Below are 18,842 nucleotides of genomic sequence, written 5' to 3' on the forward strand. Positions count from 1 at the left end.
TATTCATCATTCCCAGAGTTATGACTAAAGTGAGCATCCAATGTCAAGTAAAAGTGAACTTCTACTTTTATACTTATTCTGCTCTTCGCTTTCCATAGTTTACTATAAGTTAAAGGGATGGTCCGGGCTGAAAGTATTTTTAGCTTAATAAATAGAGTAGAATTCACTGAGAAAAATGTTATTAACAAAGTTATTGAATTTTAAAGTTTAGCAATATTTTGTGAAAACAGTCGTCATGAATATTCATTAGGTGGGCTGATGATGTCACATCCCCACTTGTTCTTTTGTATTTCATTATATAAAATTAGGTTTATTCAAATTTTTTCCTCCAAGAACTAGAAAAATTGGATTGAAAAATGATTTAGTGCATTAGATATTCATCGCTGCAACTTATTTCATTATAAGGGAGACATTATTCACACAAGTATGAAATAATGAAAAAAATATGATTTAATAACATTATAAGAAAACGGAAAGTGGAGATGTGACATCATCAGCCCACCTAATGAATATTCATGACAACTGTTTTCACAAAATATTGCTAAACTTTAAACTTCAATAACTTTATTATTTGTTATCCGATTTTGATGAAATTTTGCTCAGTGAATTCTACTCTATGTATTAAGATATAATATTTTCAGCCCGGACTATCCCTTTAAGTCTAGAAGCAGAGTATTTCAGAATGAGGGCCAAGTAATCTTTTCAGAAATTCCTCCTCACAACAATTTACCATCTGATCCACAAGTTCTTCCAAACCCCTTCCAATCCTCAAGTCTTCACACACCACCTAATCAATTGCCATTCATTCATTCATTCAAATTCACTTTTGATCAGTACTGACAGTACATTAGTAACAATGTAACATCATATAGAAGTTGTTTTCATTTAAAATCATTTTGTATCATGGTGTGGTATATACTATATAGTTATGATTGGATAATGGGGCCATTACAGAAAAGTAAATGTCATAGTAACTTTACCATCAAATGGTAACTACTTTGGTTAGGATGCTAAAACCTATACAGCCGAACAAAATGATGGATTTGAGGGAAGTAGTTATTGGAGTGCAAAATTTTTTACTTTTATGCAATGGGTCCCAGGATTTAGAGTGCAAATTTGATTTGCATCTCATTAAATGCAGCTTGGAAGCTGCCATTTTTAAAGGCAACCGTTGACCATCCCTTCACATATATGCTTATGAGAGGTTGCATGCCTCAAGTGTACGTGGACGGCATTTTTTGTGCCGATTTGAAGTCTTATAAATTCTAACTACAAATATGTTCAATGACCATCAAACTGGCATGTAAATTCTTTGGGCATTCACATCATGTGAAGTTCTTCCACACGAGTCTGCTGCTCTCCATTGTAGAATCCTAATTGATATTATACAGAGAAGTTACAATTTTACAGAAATTATTACCATGCAATCATATATCGACTTCAAATGGGTACCGTAACCACAGAAAATTTGTAAATGTTATGCACTTAAAGGTCAAGTCCACCCCACGAAAGTGCTGACTTGAATAAATGGAGGAAAAAAATCAAACTAGCATAGTGCTGAAAATTTCATCAAAATCGGATGTAAAATAAGAAAGTTATATTTCGAAGTTTCGCTATTTTTCACAAAACAGTGATATGCACAACTAGGCAAGTCAGTTGATGTCCATCACTCACTATTTCTTTTGTTTTTTATTGTTTGAATTATAAAATATTTCATTTTTCATTGATTTGACAATACGGACCAACTTGACTAAACCATATTAATTCCACATGTTAAGGGAGGAATTAATCGTCGTATCACTTGACAATGGGGAGAAAATTAGAATAATTCATATAATAAAATAAAAAATAAATAGTGAGTGGATGACGTCAGTCTCTTCATTTGCGTGCCAGCCAGGATGTGCATATAACTGTTTTGTGAAGTTAAGTGAAACTTTATGTCATAACTTTTTTATTTTACATCCGATTTTGATGAAAATTTAAGTGTTATGCTTGTTGGATTTTTCTCTTTTTATTCAAATCAACTTTATGTTGGGGTGGACTTGTCCTTTAAACCTATCTAGGCCGGGGGGGGGGGGCCTCGGAGGCCCCCCTCAACGATCCGCGCAATATTTTTGCAGCGCGATTTTTTTTTTACCATGCCGCTCGCTGACTTTTTACTTTCACTTTTGAGACCAATTTTGCGTCACCTGGTTACGTGGTTCCGAAATTACGCAACATTATGTAAGTGCATGTCAGACCAAAAATTGCTCAAAAACGTGATTTTGTGTACTTAGTCAATGCAAATTGTGTTTTCAACCAAAAAATCATAAATGTATGATTATTTTTAGTTTTGCTGGTCTAAATGTATTTATTTCATGCTTTTTATGATCTCAGAGGAGTCCCCAACAAATTTCATTGAAAAAACAATGAAAAACAAAAGGTAAAAAAAACAAGGAAATACATAATTGCAAAAAACAATATAATACATAAGAAAATGATTTGATATCGCAATTTTGTTCATGTACACTTGCCAAGAACACCACAAAGAGTTTCTATACCAAAAATTATAACATTTGGAGCTTTATTTAGGGAGTTAGAGGAAAAAGTATGATTTCGCATACTAATTACGCATTAATTAGCATAATCACTTAATAGCAATTCGCATGATATAATTTACTATACAATTTTGTAGATTATGTCCAAGACAACCCGCATGCCAATTTTCGGCGCGATTGCGCGGTCGACATCTCAAGGGGGGGGGGCGTGGGAGGCCCCCCCCCTCCCCCCCGGCCATATGAACTCCCAAAATACCCCGGCCTAGATAGGGTTAATTATACATGACAGCGAAGGAGAATATCAGTGGTTGCCTCTTATACTCGGAAAGAATAGCATTACCATACAAAGAACATTACTATGGATCAAGCCGTTTCTTGTATTCTCTGAAGCAACGTCTCCCATGCATTCAACTGTGAACAAAAATCACACAAAAATGATTCACGATTCTGTAAACAAATCTGTCACATAATGTATGGTGAATTACTTTTTTCAAATCTTCCTGAATCCTGAAATAATTAGCACATTGACTTTGTGCAAACTTGTTTTTTCTCACCTGGTAGTGCACTAGACAGAATTGGAAACCATTCTCTTTCATACAAAATGGAACATGAGAACAATACACATGCATGTACAAATCACATTCTTGGCTTAACACATTTTACATAACATTCTCCTCATTCAACTTTACGCTCCAGTGACAACTGTGTAATAAAAGACTCTCTCTACACGATCAAATTGCTGTTGCATATGAGCAGATTATATTCAATTATCTGACCAACATACGGACTATTTTACAAGTGTGTGTATGCAACGTTCTCTGGCATTGTAGGACAGCTTAGGAGTTGGAGTTGGGTCCACGCCTCTTGCCGAAGGTCTGCACAACGTTGACGAATCGGCGGTTGTACTGCATGCGGCGCTTGGCACGTCCGACCTTCTTCTTCTTCTTCTCCTGGGGATCAACCTGGGGATAACAGCAAATGAAAAAGAATAGAAGAATTAATATTAAGTCAAACATTATTACTTTTGGGGTTAGGGTGAGCGATAGCAAATAACGATCATAAAAGCTTTGAAGACGGTTCAATGGGGGTGTTGCAAGAAAATTATAATCGATGGGTCTGGTCTCCAAAATAATGTCTTGCATTTAATTGCAAATTGTCAATTGATTGGTGATGTGCTTCTTACAAACAAGGTGCGTATACTGATTTGATTGTAAACTAATAAAATTGATCGATCAATAGTAAAATCATGACAGAAATTTGCAGCTGATTAACTTTCTTGCAACACCCCTAATACTTTAGCATGCATGAAATCAGATATATCACATTTCAATCATTTCCACAATAACAGCTAGCAGTAAATACAGTTTGTACATCATAAAAAATCATTATGATAAAATACAATTCAAATTTTTGAAATATAAAAATACACATTTTTTATTCATGAACGTAGTTGTCTAATGGATTATCATGTAACTTAAAAGCTATCTTGTGAAGATACTCAAGAAAGCATAGCTTATGAATCAGGTTCCCTATAGCTAGGCCTGGGACTTTCGGGTATTTTTGTCTTCGGGTACCTGTGGTAATTTTTGGGCGGGTAGCCGAAAATCATGTCGCATGAAATATGACTGGTGGAAAAACCCCATAGGTGACGTCATCCAGCCACTGCGCCGCATCGCAAGCGTTAGCCAATTTATGATTGAAAATATATAGTAAGCATGAGCAGTGCAAGCTTCCCTTGCCCCACACAGTAGGCCTATTCCATCGAAACAAATCTACAATACTCTGACACCTCATTCCAAAATCAACCTAGAATTCCACTTTCCCATATTCTATATGAATTATGAACGGTATTCTGGGAGGATCTGTTTTCTCACCGATACCACACAGGTAAGCAAATTTTGATTACTTCTTGCTTTTCCGTCAAAATCTTACGAAGTGGCGTCGATATTACATCATGTTCGTGAGTTTGTAAAATCTATCGCTACGTGCACAAAGTCACCTGATTTGCGGGTTTCGGAGCGTCGAATGCGCAAGCCAATCGCGATCGTGCTACCATTTTCGGTGTATGATGAACTGAAAATGGTAACATGAACGTTATTGGCTGGCGCTTCGTATGCTCAAGCTGCAATTGTGCAAAAGAAACATGGCAACGACTAAACAATCTCAGTCACATCATCACTTGAAAAAGTTGTATATTTATGGTTTTTTTCGAGGGTAATTGGTGAGATTGAAAATGAGACTTGTGTACTTTTGTGATGAGTTACAGTTATGTCTTACACTGCGCAATACAAATCAAATACATATACGTTATACTGGTATGCAATTTTCAGGTATCAGGTATTGATTTTTCTACCCGGGTACCTGAGGCTTCCGGGCAGGACCCAGGTACCCGGGTTTTAGTCCCAGCCCTACCTATAGAATAAATAATAGTATCAAAGTTGTTCATGAATTGAGCTCTTTCCCAGTTTGAATGATTAAACAGGAAGATTAAGGTCAAGATCTCGTTATCTGATCTACTTAAATACCTGATGATAATTCCATGAAAATGAATTTCATAAGTTTCACTTTTTATTCAATAGATGAACTTTACAGTGAAACAATAAGAATAGGAAAACAGAAATATTTAATTTACCTTGGGGGTCTGGCCTCGCACTTTACCGGCACGGGCAAGGGATCCGTGAACTTTTCCTCCGAGCAGACGTCCAGAGAGTTCAAGGGTCATCAGTTCAAGAAGTCCATTCTGGGATAGGGTAAGGTCATCATCCAGGGGTGTGCCGCAGCAAGACAGGACCTGCTCTGAGGCTGAGAAGCCGGACAGCTCCTGGATTTTGGCCTGGATGGAAGAGAGAAAATGTAATGTATTTTATTCATAAGATCACTTTTCATGAAGTTTTAATCTTTGTGTAAATGTAAATCATAAAAAGACTGTACTATTTTATTTTCTTTAAAAAAACCCACAAGATTCTCCATTATTAAACCTTGACCAGACCAGGGGTACCCCCCATCCCCCGCTCAATGCTTTATGTTCCCACAATGCTTCCAGACATTTTAATATAATTAAGTCTCCACACATTCTCAGATGTAAATTTCAAACAACCAAGTTCCAAAATGTTACCCAGCATTTTGTTTACACTTTACTGCATGTCAGTCAAACCTTATATTGCTTAAAGGGGAATCCAGCCTTGGCCATTAAATGTTGTGTTGGGAAGGAGAAAAATAAATTAAACAGAATGGTGAAAGTTTGAAAGAAATCGGACAAGCAATAAGAAAGTTATAGCTGCTTTAAAATTGAGATCACTAATACTATGTAAATTTCAAATTGGCAACTGGGTAAGTAAATTATGACAAGGGGCAAGGACAACTTTCCCATAGGCCATGTACTTTATTATCAGGGATTTGTGGTTTTCTCCTTAGTACCCGTTCCCCTTGGGCAGTAACCTAAATATAATCCAGGTAGTATATTGTTTTATGTCCTCATGAAAGAAAAATATAATTTGTAATAAATTTTTGGGGAATAATGAAATTTTAGCCATAATATGTATTGGAGTACATGGAAAAGTAGTCCTTGCCTTACATCACTCTGACATCCCATATGCAGCCAATTTGAAATCTCCATGGGTATAGTGATTACCATTATTTACAACTTTTAAAAATTCATAACTTTCTTGTTGTTTGTCCAATATCAACTTGTCTGATTCTTCTTTTCCTTATAAAAACAAGTTTTTATTTGGGTTGGACTCCCCTTTAAAGCTTTTGTGAAATGTTATGTTATTGTTAAATTACCTGTAATTCATGCTTTATCAAAAGTTCAATTTTAGATTCAAATATGCCCACCCTCATTTTTCCCTCTTTCAAGATTTATCTTTACCTTCAGATCGGCAACAGATTCTTCGCCAGTCACCTCAAGGGTGTGGGTCTCATCAGCTCGGACAAACAGTTGCATCTTGGTGCTGTAAAAAGAAAAAAACAAAAATTAAAAATAAGGCAAGTTCTCTTGACGTCTTGTATTGTACCAGTTGAAGTTTGAGATAAAATTAAAAAGCAAAATAAAATTATTATAAGAGTAGACTAGAGCCTACTGCACAGCAACAAAAAAACAGGATAGATGCCAAGGCCAAGTTTTCTACTTTCTCATGATGAACATGGATTATAAAGTCTGTCTATATTATCAAGATAATGAAATCATTCAGAGCGAACGATTGTTTTATCAAGTGAAAAATATGGGTTACTTAGAATAGAAGTTAGATCTATAATATAATAAAACCATGCATCACTCACATCGTGTCTGAAAATCGTGAAATAACTTATTTGAGAATGCGAGTAAAAACTAGAGTGCAACGTAGCCGTAGGCCTAACATTAGATCTGTTTTGAGAACTAAGCTGCAGCTGCTGCGGCTGTGCCTGTGAGTTGTGCCTGCGCCTGGGTGCGGGATAATGACTACCCCGACCTAAAAATTGTTATAATATAAAATATAAATAACATTATGATTAAGTTAACAGTTTGACTCACTTTGAGTGACTATTTCCTGTTAATGTTGCAATTACATAAAGGGTTTATTGAATGTGAGGACATTTGAAGAAGTCAATCATGTCAATATATGTCGCAATATTTACACCAGTCACGTACCACAGGCATGGGCATGAATGCGGGGAGAGCAATGCAAATTAATGACAATCTGCTTGCATGCACTGCCATTCCCGCACGCGCTGCATGCACACACAAACCCAGTGCACCGGCACTGCAAGCTTATCGCGTGCAAATATGGAGTAACCGGTACGGGCATACAAGCTCATTTTTTCGCTTTTATACAACATTTCATAATATATTTACAATTTTCACGTGCATTTATTTTCAGTAATATTTGAACTATCTATCAAAACACAATTGAACACCATAGGGATCACAAATATCGCGAAAATATCATTTAGATAAGGGCGTAATCATTATCACCTTCGTTGAGCCACGATGTCGCACAGAAAAAGGACCAATAAAAGTGCGCCATCTCTCGATCACCGATTGCTGAACAAAAATATTAAAACTTTGAGTTAGACCCTAAACTAAAGCATTGTTTTTTAAATCTTTTTTTTTACAAGTTAAAGAATAAAATTAAACTTTTACTGCAGGATCCAGAGGAGTTACGGAATCCGAACGATCACATACAATAACAGACATGTCTGAGGTTAATCAAGAAATGGTAATTATTGTCCTTTTTTGTTCGGCCTAAATCTGTTTAATTTGCACATCAAATGCGCTGTAGATTAATTTGGTGATTTATCACATATGTATATTGAATGCATTGCATCATGAAATTGTGAAAAATATATGTAACGTACTTGCGTAAGAATCGCACACCCTGATACCCGGAATGCCACCTACAATTTTGTGTTTGTTACCAATTCTCTTTCAAAGACCAAACTTCATTAGAATTCTATGCACTTTATATCTTTATAAAAGCTAGTAGTTATTGTGTTTGTTGTATTTGTAATCCTCATCTCAAAATTCAAATTGGCAAGAATAAAATGCCATTCTACTCAGTCATAGGCTAGATCTTGATCGACGTGAAAAAAAAAAACAATCTCTTTTTTTTCTTTAAAAGTTTAATTAAGGCATTATCCTGGTTTAAGTCACCAATCCATTCACTGCTGTTTATTTCGTCAGAGCCAGTGACTTCTTTCCTCTCCCATTGACTTTGTAGTTTGTACACAACAACTTGAACGAGCGCACATGACACACACGAGAAGAGAGGTGACTAATTTTATTTCAGGTTAAAGAGAAATGCCAGTATTTGCAGTAAACACTGATTTCATGAGAAAGTCTGTAAAACCAGGCTTAATTGTCAGTATATCATCGAGGATCTAGATCTGGTACAGTTACATAAACTGAACTTTGTGAAATCTTGAAATCTACGCTGAAAAATGTTCACACTGAAGATCACCAACACAGATAAGCGCACGTGGGACAGTGTATTATTATTGCTGGAATAAAGACCCGACGGAAGTGACAGAATCCGCGCTTATTTTGCTTATTTCTCAGCAATTACACAATTTCTTCCAGAATCCTTTGGCACATATTTTTAATTCATACAAACAGACACTTGGGTGGTCATTATATTAGATTCTGTAAAAAGTCATTTTGAGATCGTTACCAAAACTGGAATTTATCTTTAAGGCCAGTTTAAAACAAAAGCTTAAGGGAAATTCAGCCTCCCAGAAAAATGTGACTTGAAATAATTGAACGTTGTCTGGGATCGATGGAAATAGAAAATTCAGGGGCTTTGCCGTGGTCTTTGGAAGCTTTACTAGCATGACTAGTCTAGGCTTGAGTTTAGTTTGTGTCACGAATTCGTAAGTTCTGACACGTTGTTGCAATGAACTACAAGGAAGGCGTCTGTGAACTATATGCTCCCATTTATTAGATTATGTCTAATAAAATTGTAGTGTTCAGTTATTCAACAACTGTGTGAGATTCCTGTAAATAAACAATAAAGGATAAACATATCTTAGTAAAGAAAGCATTTCTGTACATGTATCATCATTCTTTCCCAAAATATTCATTAAAGACATAAGGAATAATCAATCATGCCCTTTAACCATTTTGCTGTCAAAGGTAGAATTTGACTGAAAGTAATAAGAGAGAATTAATGAAACTTTCCTAATTCAGTCTTAATATCATTGTTTCCCAATTCCAACAAATCTACCCTATATGAAAAGATATCATAATTATCTAGCAACAAACATCTGTGAAAAATATATTTGTCTTAAAAAATAAAAGGTATAGATTTAATCATTTAAATCTCTAAAACTGTAACAGAAAATTCCTATTGTTTTGTTTCCCTTCTGAATCAATAAAATTCACTTGAAAAACAATTATCAATATTAGTGGTGATTGAATTATTATTTCACGAATTTTGTGTAAGCAATGTAATTTTAAAGACATCAGTTCTAAGTAACAAGAATTAACTGTAAGACAACATTAACTATCAATACTACTGAAAGATAAACAATAACGTCATGAAACCCTGCTATAACACGTGTAAACTCCGGGCGGCGGATCACACCGAAATTCCTGGAAATATCAATCCGCGAGCCAACTCGCACGTAAGTTTGTGACCATACCACATCAAATGAGTAGGAGAAATAGTGCATAACTAAACTGGCTTGTAAATATGTTAAACAACAATAAATCCTATAAACTTGGATTTAAGAAAATACTCTAAATTCGTATAGTCATAATCATGAGTACATCTTAAGAATTGCGTGTCAAGACAATATTTTGAAGATATCGACCGCAGAGAACTTCCGCGTGTATTCAAGATACGCAAGGTCCTTCGTTGGAAAGTGTGATGGATTTTCAAAGTATAATCTAAACCTAAATCTCTTCAACAAGGTATTTAAAAGAGGAATACAAAGATATTAATAAACTACACATTCTCATTAAATTTACAAAAGTTTTTGAGCAAATCTCAACATACCTTGCATAGCATAAAGCGTGAAAACTAAGGAAATCTTGTGATCAATCGAATGAAGCAAACTGCTGTGATTTTACGAACTCGTGTTGTTCTAACTAGTCTACGTACAAGGACACGCGCAAGCGCACAATTTAAAAATACACATATACTTCAACATGTCATGACAGTTTGGAATCATGATAATTGAAGCCATAAATTAGATATCACTGAGATATACGCTAGATCCTTTTTTTTTTAAAGTGTGGATATTATTGCTGCACCATAGCCACAGTCTCAGTTCAATGATGACCTAAAATAAAAAAAGTTATCAAGAGGGCACACTTAGCTATGTCATCTCCGTCTTTCAATAAATGTTTTATTTACAGGAAACTGGGAACACTGGCCAAGAAGAAGCCTCGGCAGTTCCAGTGAGCATCATCAGCAAGGGACCTGTGTATCCTTCTGAACATGGAGCATCAGGAGGGGATGATGGGTCTCAGAAGAAGGACTTTGAGAGCATCTCATTGGAAGAGGTGAAGAAACCCAGGAGAATCATTCATTTCAGTGATGGGATCCTCGAGGAGTACAGCACGGATGAAGAGGATGGAGAAGACAAGGCAGTGGTAGAGGAACCTCCTGTGGATCCAGTAAGATTTAGATGGTCTTTGAATGTTTGAATGATGGTTTAAGAACATAGAGGAGTTTTACGTAATTAGTTATGTAGTTAGTCCTGAAAAGAAATGTTGGATAATGGAGTGATATAGATAAGAACTGAAAGGCGAGAAAGAAAAAGATGAGAGTGAGAAGTAACTTTCTCAGGTATGACTTTATAAGGTGTAGATGTAGTTCTTAAAAAAAAGTGTAGCTGCTCTGGTGTAACAGCAAAGCATTTCATGTTCAAAGCAATTTGTCTAGTGATTATCAGAAACAATGGAATCCTTCCATTTGATTTGCTGAATTAGTTCTTGAGAGCAAATGTGTCAGGGGAAAACAACTGGTAGATTGCTTTGTGAAAAGCTCTGAGATCAGGAGGAAAAATTCAGGATCTCTTTCTTTGAAGAGAAAGGGAAAGAGATACTCATGTGTATATGCGAGGATGATATTCTTGCCAAAACCTGATGTTAGTCCAAGGAAATTACATCTTATACCAGCTAGGGGCAAATATCTTTCAAAATTTTGTAATAGAACTGAGAAAATACTAAAATAGGAAGGAAGCAACAGAGAAAATCGAGAGCCCCACATATTCCTCAGTTTTGGACAGCGATATGTAAGCTGTTCTTACAATGGTTTGCAAATATAAAGATATTAATTGAATCAACTATTTGAAGTAAGATTTTTAAAAAGGCAATCTCTGGAAATGACCCATTTCCCCTGCTATAGTAGTTTTTATAATGATTACATTTTTCATTTGGATGAGGAATGCTGTGCTCTCATTCTAAATATTTTGTAATTTTCTTTGCTCTACATATATGATTTTCAGAAAACTTTAGACTGGATGCCTTACATATGGTTCTACATGATGAAATCAGGAGTAACGACTTACAAAGGTGAGATTGGTTATTATCATGCATTTTATAAAACTTTGTTCAACTTCAAAGTTATCTTTTAAAATTGTGTGCGCAGAATAAATATTACTTGTTCCTGGTCATAAGTGTTTTGAACAAAATGTGCATACAGCAATGATATTGATTGAGCATTGCCACCGCAGTCAATTTCAAATATTCATGTAATTGAGCATGGCCATGAGATTTATGATGAATTACAACATTTTTCTTTTTATTTTCTCAACAGTTTGTGATTATTTAGGGGAGAAACTGGCATACTTCTTTGGAATCACATCACCAAAGTATTCATACGCCCTCAGTGAATACAACAGACTAGAAAAAGAGGTATTAAAAATTCCTTGTGTTGTATTGTAATAACTTCATGTTTTCACCATCTTTTTGTTTCAAATAAGTTTGGTAAATTGAGAAATATTGATTTTGGGTGAAAGGTATGTCCATACACTTTTCCATTTGATTTCTTTATTTTTAAATGAATGAGTCTGAATTTGTTTAGAAATGATTTTAATTGTATCTTTGGGTGTGGTTGATTTAAAACCAAAATATATTAGGTAAACATAACTATTACAGTACTGGTACTTCCTGTATTTGCGAAAAATGTCTTAAATCTTTAATCAGTGAAATTAACCATTATTGCGCGTACATGTACCTCACTATGTATTTAGCGCCCTTATGCCTGACCAGTGAGTGATTTCCACTGACATATTTGCTCTAGGCAAAACAGATGCCAAGATTTACAGGAGCTTATAACAAATAGTGAAAATAACTGGATATTTGTTTCCTAAAATGCTTCCCAGATGTTCTTTTGATGACTGTGTCCTTTATTCATCAAGAGAACTCAAATTCCTGATCCATTGCTTATGTCTATGATAATATGTTGGAAATACAACACATCCTTCATTCATTGCTTGTGTCTATATTGCAGGAGAGGGAAGAGTTGGATCGCCAGATGGCTGAAAGAGAAGAACAGAAGGACTTGATAGCACGACAAGAAGCTGAGAGGGTGTTCCAAGCATCGTTGGCAAGTCAGCCCGAGCCAGGGTTACCCACTAGTACCCACTGAGATACATAGGTCTTTGCTGCTTGCTTATGTGGCGGTATCTCCTGGAATTGGTATCCTTATGCAAATCTTTGCTTCCAGAAACTTGCAAAGATTTCTACATTCAAGTGGGACCTATTTCTACATTCTTGGAGGACAAAATTAGCATTTGTCCTCCAAGAATGTCAAAATAGGATTTACTTCTGATTTAATGTGTAAGATGTTCCTTGCTGAAACTCATTTGTTACAAGGGAGACATGTTTTACACAAGTCTTAATTGAATATGATAATTCCATTTAATAACCTAGGAAAAGTAGGGACATAACATCATCCCACCTTGCATTACTGTGTTCACAAAATATAACTAAATTTTATAATTAAAAAGAACTGAATTATATTTTATCAAATTTGGATGAAAATTTTCAATGTCTTTCTGATTTATTTAGATATGTATACTTTTATTTTCCACTTGGAGTTCCTCTTTAAGGATGATGTCACTTATCCAAGAGGAGACAATCCATCTTTCACACTGAGTAGTAAAATGAAATATCTTTAAAAATATGATAGAATTTCAAGATGAAATGAAAGATAGGCATGTGGTATCATCACCCCCATGATTAGGACCAGTTCTGGCATTTGAACTGCTATTTAAAACAATAATTTCAACTGCTAATGATACTTTCCATTGATTATAAATGACTACTTTTTTCTTGTTGTATTATAATTTTTTTTTCTTTTAATTGATGGAATTATTCTTCATTCATGAAAATCCATTCATCTTTTCTTTTCATGGTGCAATATTTTGTAACATAATTATACATTTAAAATTTCATTTTGATAATTATTTATATTTAAGGGTTAAACACATTGTTACATCAATGCCTTTTTGTGATGTGTGATTACTGTAGATATTGCCTTTTTTCAACATATTTTTGTTTCCTCTAAAACTAGAATAAAACTGTAAGTTCGGGCCTGGACTGCTGGTATAGGTATTTGTTTATGATTATTTACCATTTTGAAGCAATAATGGCTCACAAACACGATACCCTTTTGTAATACTTTTTCCTTCTATTTTGTGTTTGAAGATTGTTTGTGTGTTTATTCTCCTCCCACGTGCCTTATTATTGTATGCATGTGATACCAATTCTTTTATGCTGGTGCATGTTCATCCATTTGGTTTCTACTGAAGTGATCCGTGTTCTCATGTTTTGTTTGATTTTGATGCTGCGTTTATCAGTGAGGTTTACATTCCTTGTTTGATTATAATGCATTAACATTTTTTATGTCGGATATTACGATTTTCGTTACAATCTTATAATCTCGTATTTATATGAATTTCACATTTGATTGTATTTTTTGAAATAATCTTTGATAGTATGTCAATTTGTAGAATTGAAATAATATACAAAAAATGCATGGCACGGCTTGCATTAAAGTTAAGTACAGTACACTCAAGGTTTCCCTAGATTGTTGTGCATCTATGCACACATCTTCTAAAAATACACACAGAGAGCAAGTATGTAATTAGTTTTATAAAATAGTGACATATGAAATCAAAACATGATTAACTGATCTATAACTAACTTGTATAAAAAAAATCCAACATTCACTGACCAAAAAGTCCATGTGAGATTCAACTCTCCAAAAGTGAATTTCCTTAAATTAAATCAAAGCAAAGCAGTTGAACTTGAGTAGACACTGACAGACCAAGTCCAATTAGGCCTAACTGTATTAGAGTCCAATTAGTAAATTCCAATAATAATAATAAAAACCTAAAAAAAACATTTACTTCTGATTGGAACTTTGAACATGATATAGATGTAACGTTAGAAGTAAGGCTTTCAGAGTACAACTGCTGGACGAGAATGCTGCTCACTTTCCTTTTTTTAAAATCGCCTTTGTGGCTATCATCGTGGAGCGTTGTGGCCTAGTGGATTAGTCTTCTGACTTTGAAACAGGAACGTGGGTTCGAATCCCAGCCATGGCGTAATTTTCTTCAGCAAGAAATTCATCCACATTGTGCTGCACTCAACCCAGGTGAGGTGAATGGGTGCCTGGCAGGAATTTATTCCTTGAAATGTGTGTGCGCTGTAATCTTAGTAATAACGGCTGCCAAGCTACAGCTGGGGTAATAATATCCAAGTCCTTTGGAAGCGCATAGAGACATTATTCATAATGTGATATGTGCTATACAAGAACTGTATATTATTATTATTATCATGATTCAGGCTTTCCGATTACAGCTGATGAGCAAGAATACAATTCATTTCTCTTTTCTGTTTCTCACCAGGCCACTGATACTTGTTATGTTCCTCCACTGGATACCTGCACTGTCTGGTGTGCTTGTTGTTGTCATATGAAGTGCAGGATTTATGTACACTTACATTACATGTATTTGGCACCTTCAACCAACATTACAATATATTGTCTTGAGCGTGTTTGCTTGTGTTTTAATCAAAAGTACCACGAAGATCCATCTTTTGAAGCATCTGTTCTAATTTTGATCTTTGTCATAGCAATTTCCTTGGGCAAGAAAGTCATCTGTATTGTGCTGCTCTCAACCCAGGTGAGGTAAAAAGGGACCTGGTGGGAATGTATTCCTTGAAACACAGTGCGTGTAACGGCAGCTCTGCCTAAGCCAGGGTATTTATGCTGCATTTAGTATAGAATGCTTAGAGACTTATAAAGTAAAGTGTCAAGTGCTATATATACAAGTATGATTATTATTAATATTATAGCCAGGGGTAATTTGGATTTAGTTTCCTGATGTAAATCTAGAATACCCTTATTGGTCATGGATTACTGCAGCTTTGAATCTCTTACATGCGCCCATTTGACACCTCTTTCCCCGTTTCCTTATCTTCTCTGTTATTATTTGTGAGACGATCTTTCTTCTTCAATTGTGTAAGACCACTGTTGACATCTTTCGCAAGACAGGTCCCTCTTGGGGCATGAATTACTGTTTTGAATCTCATACATGCGCCTGCTGATTGACACTCCTTTTCCCTTTTCCTTCTCTGTTATTCTTTGTGAGACAGTCTTTCCTCTATATGATGAGAAGACCACTGTCAACGTCTTTCGATCATAAAATTGTCTTCAAAAATTTCTTTTATAATTATTACCTCAGTAGCAGTGTTGGGTGCAAGGCGAGAAGACAAGGCCGAGGCCAGGCTGCTCATTCTGTATCTGTGACAGCTTCTGGTTGTCACTTACTGTTCAGTTAGGGACAAGTCTTAAACATGGCTAAATTTTGAAGAGTGCCTTTACCAACTGGAGATTACTGCCCAGAAGGTGCAATTTTTTTCCTATGTACCGTTATACCGAGGTTTTTTACCTGACTGCTAAGAAACATGAATGCCTGTGAGCAAGCAACCAGGGGACCTACGGCTTAAGGTCCTCTCCGAGGGACTTGGTAATGAGGATAAATGCCTTACCAAAGGGCACTAGCGCACCACTTGGGAATCGAACCCGGGTCACCGGAATCCGAAACCCCCGCTCTACCGACTGAGCTATAGCTTTAGCAGATGCAATAGTTGGTGAAATCTAGACAACTTAAGTAGATTCCATTCTGGGATGGTTTTCATTAATAGAAGTACTGTTAGCTGTCCTTATATGAGCTTATATCCCTTGTCACATTTGATATTGAAATTTTAAATTAGAGATTGATTACTAGGTACTAGGTACTAGCCCATGTGTTTCCTTGAACAAGGTTGTCAATGTGGCCTTACTCCTCCAAAGATTTAATGTCTCCCATTCGAAATTATCATTAATTAGTTTTAATCACATTCAAATAGTGTATTTTTGTTGTATTCACAGAAGGATGGAAATATAAGGCAGTCTGAAGTTTGGAACGGCTGAAGAATTTCAGAGACTGTGTTTTCAGGTCACAATTATTAAATTTTGATCATTAAAATCACTATTTCAGAAAATGTTAGTAATGTGTCCTGAAATATTTTGAACGTAGTATCTAGAAAGTATTATATGAAATAGTATGATTATGAAGTAACTGTCAAATGTGAAAGATATGTAATGTAAGTCTAGTTTTCTTGTTCTCTTTTTGGATGACTGCTGTACCCTTATGCATTAAAATGCAAGTTTCTATTTTTTGTGGTGTATACAATAGAATGTTCTTCAAAGGGTATTCATTTTTGATCTCTTCTTGTATGAATGTTATTGAAGTTGAACCGGGCTATGTAAACAAAAGAAGACAAAATTGCCTCTCTCTACTATCACTTACATCAAGTGCTACAGTCACACCAGGGGGCCGTTTCATAAAGCTGTTTGTAAGTTAAGAGCGACTTTAAGAACGACTGGTGAACCTTTCTTACGTGCTAAAACCATCGCCAATGGAGTATACCATTTACCAAAAGAAAGGATCACCAGTCGTTCTTAAAGTCGCTCTTATCTTACGAACAGCTTTATGAAACACCCACCAGACCAACCAAATCTATCAAGTTATTTATACAAAACCAACTACAAACCACTGGTCAAGTTGGTGTAACTGTCATGTAAAAGATTTGATTTCGCGGGTACATCTAAATTTAATTTACCACAGTTATATAAAAATCGGTTTGTCACCTAAACCAGGGGAGTATTACATGAAAGAAATGATCAATGATTTTCTCTGACTTTTGTTATAAGTTACTGAGATCCTTGCATCTGATTGGCTCAGAGCAAATTAGTCTGAAAATCACTGGCAAGATGCTCCATGAAACACTCCCCGGGATGGGCCCCAAGACAAGGGTAAATAAAGGACATGGATAATAAAGCAATTATTGACTGGCCGCGTGGCGATACGACATATATCGCCCAAACTAGATTTATATTGCCCGAGTTGACGAGGGTGATGTCAATTTAGTGAGGGCGACATATGTCCTTTTTCGCCCCCAGGCCAGTCAATATCGATATTATTAACCAAATTAGACATCTAGAGCAAAAATTGTTACATTTAGATATTCTAGAGTTTAAGAATGGGAATCTATTTCGTCATGTTGAGCAGACTGGGCCTCTGAACTTTACCATTGTGATGTAATTGAAATGACGCGTCCCTGGCCTGGGGACGCAGTATCCAGCGTTGTCTCAACTTGATTAACATTGTGACGTATAGTTTGAACTATGAACTTAGAATTTTCAATGAAATCTTTATATTGTATGCATGCTACATTTGTTTGAATATATATGCTTATTTATATAATACTTTTGGAAGTTTGGATATTTATTTAAGATTTTTTCTATATACATTTATATACATAACATGGATTAAAATTGTGTTTTGTTAAAAATTGTGTTCTAATTTGTTTCATCATTTGAATGTCAAAAACGTATTTTTAAAATTTACTTTAAAGCTGAACTTGGATGTGTATAAGTGTGAATGTGAGTATAATGTGAGTTTACACAACTGAGCTATAGATGTTTACAAGAGTTAACCCTGACTTCAAAGTGATTTTTTTTTAAGAGTGGCAAAATAGGAAAAACATTCTTTATGGAAGTTTGAAATGATTTTGTATGTGGATTTTGTTTATCATCTGAAACATTATTTTACTTAGGTCTTACTTCTTGAGCTTTGATTCTCGGTCTCCATATCTTTGGTCTCCATAGAGTATTTTTGACATGAATCATTAATTAACAAAGAATGTTCATGGTTATACATGTCATAAAGTTTTCTCAACACATTATTTATGAAGAAGTGCAGATTTCATGACTTGACTATTGGTAAATCCATATTTAATTACTAGACAGATCAGGATTAAGCTAGTAACTGCCAATATTTCACGAAATACATGTTTCGTTCATTGATGAACTCATTACCCTTTTATCAGGGTTTCCAGCCAATCAGGGAAAATCATTTTACTTTTTTCCAGTCAGGGAAAAATCAGGGAATTCGATAAAAATATACCTCAAATCAGGGGAAAATGCCTTCCGAAACGGGAAAAAATCCGGGTATTTTGATCGGCCCAAAAGTTGAAAGCTCGGTAGTCAGTAAGACTGTTATATTTTGTTGCATATCAAAACAACACCCATTGAATGACTGGTTATGGTATACTAATTAGTTTTACATAATTGTTTTATACTGAAAATACATGTAATACACTGCAACAACTTAGAAAACATGCGAAACTGGCCGGGAATGGGTTAAAAAAATTATTTGGGAATTTTTAAACTTCATCAGGGAAAAATCAGGGAATTTTGTTTACTTGATAAGCTGGGAACCATGTTTATTGTACCAGTATACAGTTCTCAACTTCTTATCCTCCAT

General features: G+C 35.3%; 2 protein-coding genes across 4 annotated transcripts; one reads left to right on the forward strand and one right to left on the reverse strand.

Annotated features, from left to right (window-relative positions):
- Nucleotides 1-3,273: 3,273 nt before the first annotated feature.
- Nucleotides 3,274-7,540, reverse strand: LOC129264102 (ubiquitin-like FUBI-ribosomal protein eS30 fusion protein). 3 transcript variants are annotated; one of them, XM_064102959.1, is made up of 4 exons: nt 7,489-7,540; nt 6,406-6,487; nt 5,170-5,370; nt 3,274-3,499 (listed from the first exon to the last, which is right to left on the reverse strand). In XM_064102959.1, exons 2-4 carry the CDS (start codon nt 6,478-6,480, stop codon nt 3,374-3,376), a joined length of 402 nt encoding a protein of 133 aa, XP_063959029.1. In that variant the 5' UTR covers nt 6,481-6,487; nt 7,489-7,540; the 3' UTR covers nt 3,274-3,373. The 3 variants fall into 3 exon arrangements, with proteins under 3 accessions (XP_063959029.1, XP_063959031.1, XP_063959030.1); XM_064102961.1 differs by lacking the exon at nt 7,489-7,540 and adding an exon at nt 7,048-7,246; XM_064102960.1 differs by lacking the exon at nt 7,489-7,540 and adding an exon at nt 6,816-7,054.
- LOC129264101 (protein FAM177A1-like) lies at nt 7,257-17,868 on the forward strand. The gene is made up of 6 exons (XM_054901966.2): nt 7,257-7,311; nt 7,662-7,732; nt 10,372-10,632; nt 11,466-11,532; nt 11,777-11,874; nt 12,473-17,868. Exons 2-6 carry the CDS (start codon nt 7,709-7,711, stop codon nt 12,608-12,610), a joined length of 588 nt encoding a protein of 195 aa, XP_054757941.2. The 5' UTR covers nt 7,257-7,311; nt 7,662-7,708; the 3' UTR covers nt 12,611-17,868.
- Nucleotides 17,869-18,842: the final 974 nt, after the last annotated feature.

The sequence above is a fragment of the Lytechinus pictus genome, chromosome 7, assembly GCF_037042905.1.
Source record: "Lytechinus pictus isolate F3 Inbred chromosome 7, Lp3.0, whole genome shotgun sequence".
Classification (NCBI taxonomy): Eukaryota; Metazoa; Echinodermata; class Echinoidea; order Temnopleuroida; family Toxopneustidae; genus Lytechinus; species Lytechinus pictus.

Coding starts and splice junctions, on each gene's coding strand:
- LOC129264101 (XM_054901966.2), top strand. CDS start 7,709: ATGTCTGAGGTTAATCAAGAAATG. Junction 7,733..10,371: donor CTGAGGTTAATCAAGAAATG/GTAATTATTGTC, acceptor TTTTATTTACAG/GAAACTGGGAACACTGGCCA. Junction 10,633..11,465: donor AGGAACCTCCTGTGGATCCA/GTAAGATTTAGA, acceptor TATGATTTTCAG/AAAACTTTAGACTGGATGCC.
- LOC129264102 (XM_064102959.1), bottom strand. CDS start 6,480: ATGCAACTGTTTGTCCGAGCTGATGAGACCCACACCCTTGAGGTGACT. Junction 5,371..6,405: donor AATCTGTTGCCGATCTGAAG/GTAAAGATAAAT, acceptor TCTTCCATCCAG/GCCAAAATCCAGGAGCTGTC. Junction 3,500..5,169: donor TGCGAGGCCAGACCCCCAAG/GTAAATTAAATA, acceptor TGTTATCCCCAG/GTTGATCCCCAGGAGAAGAA.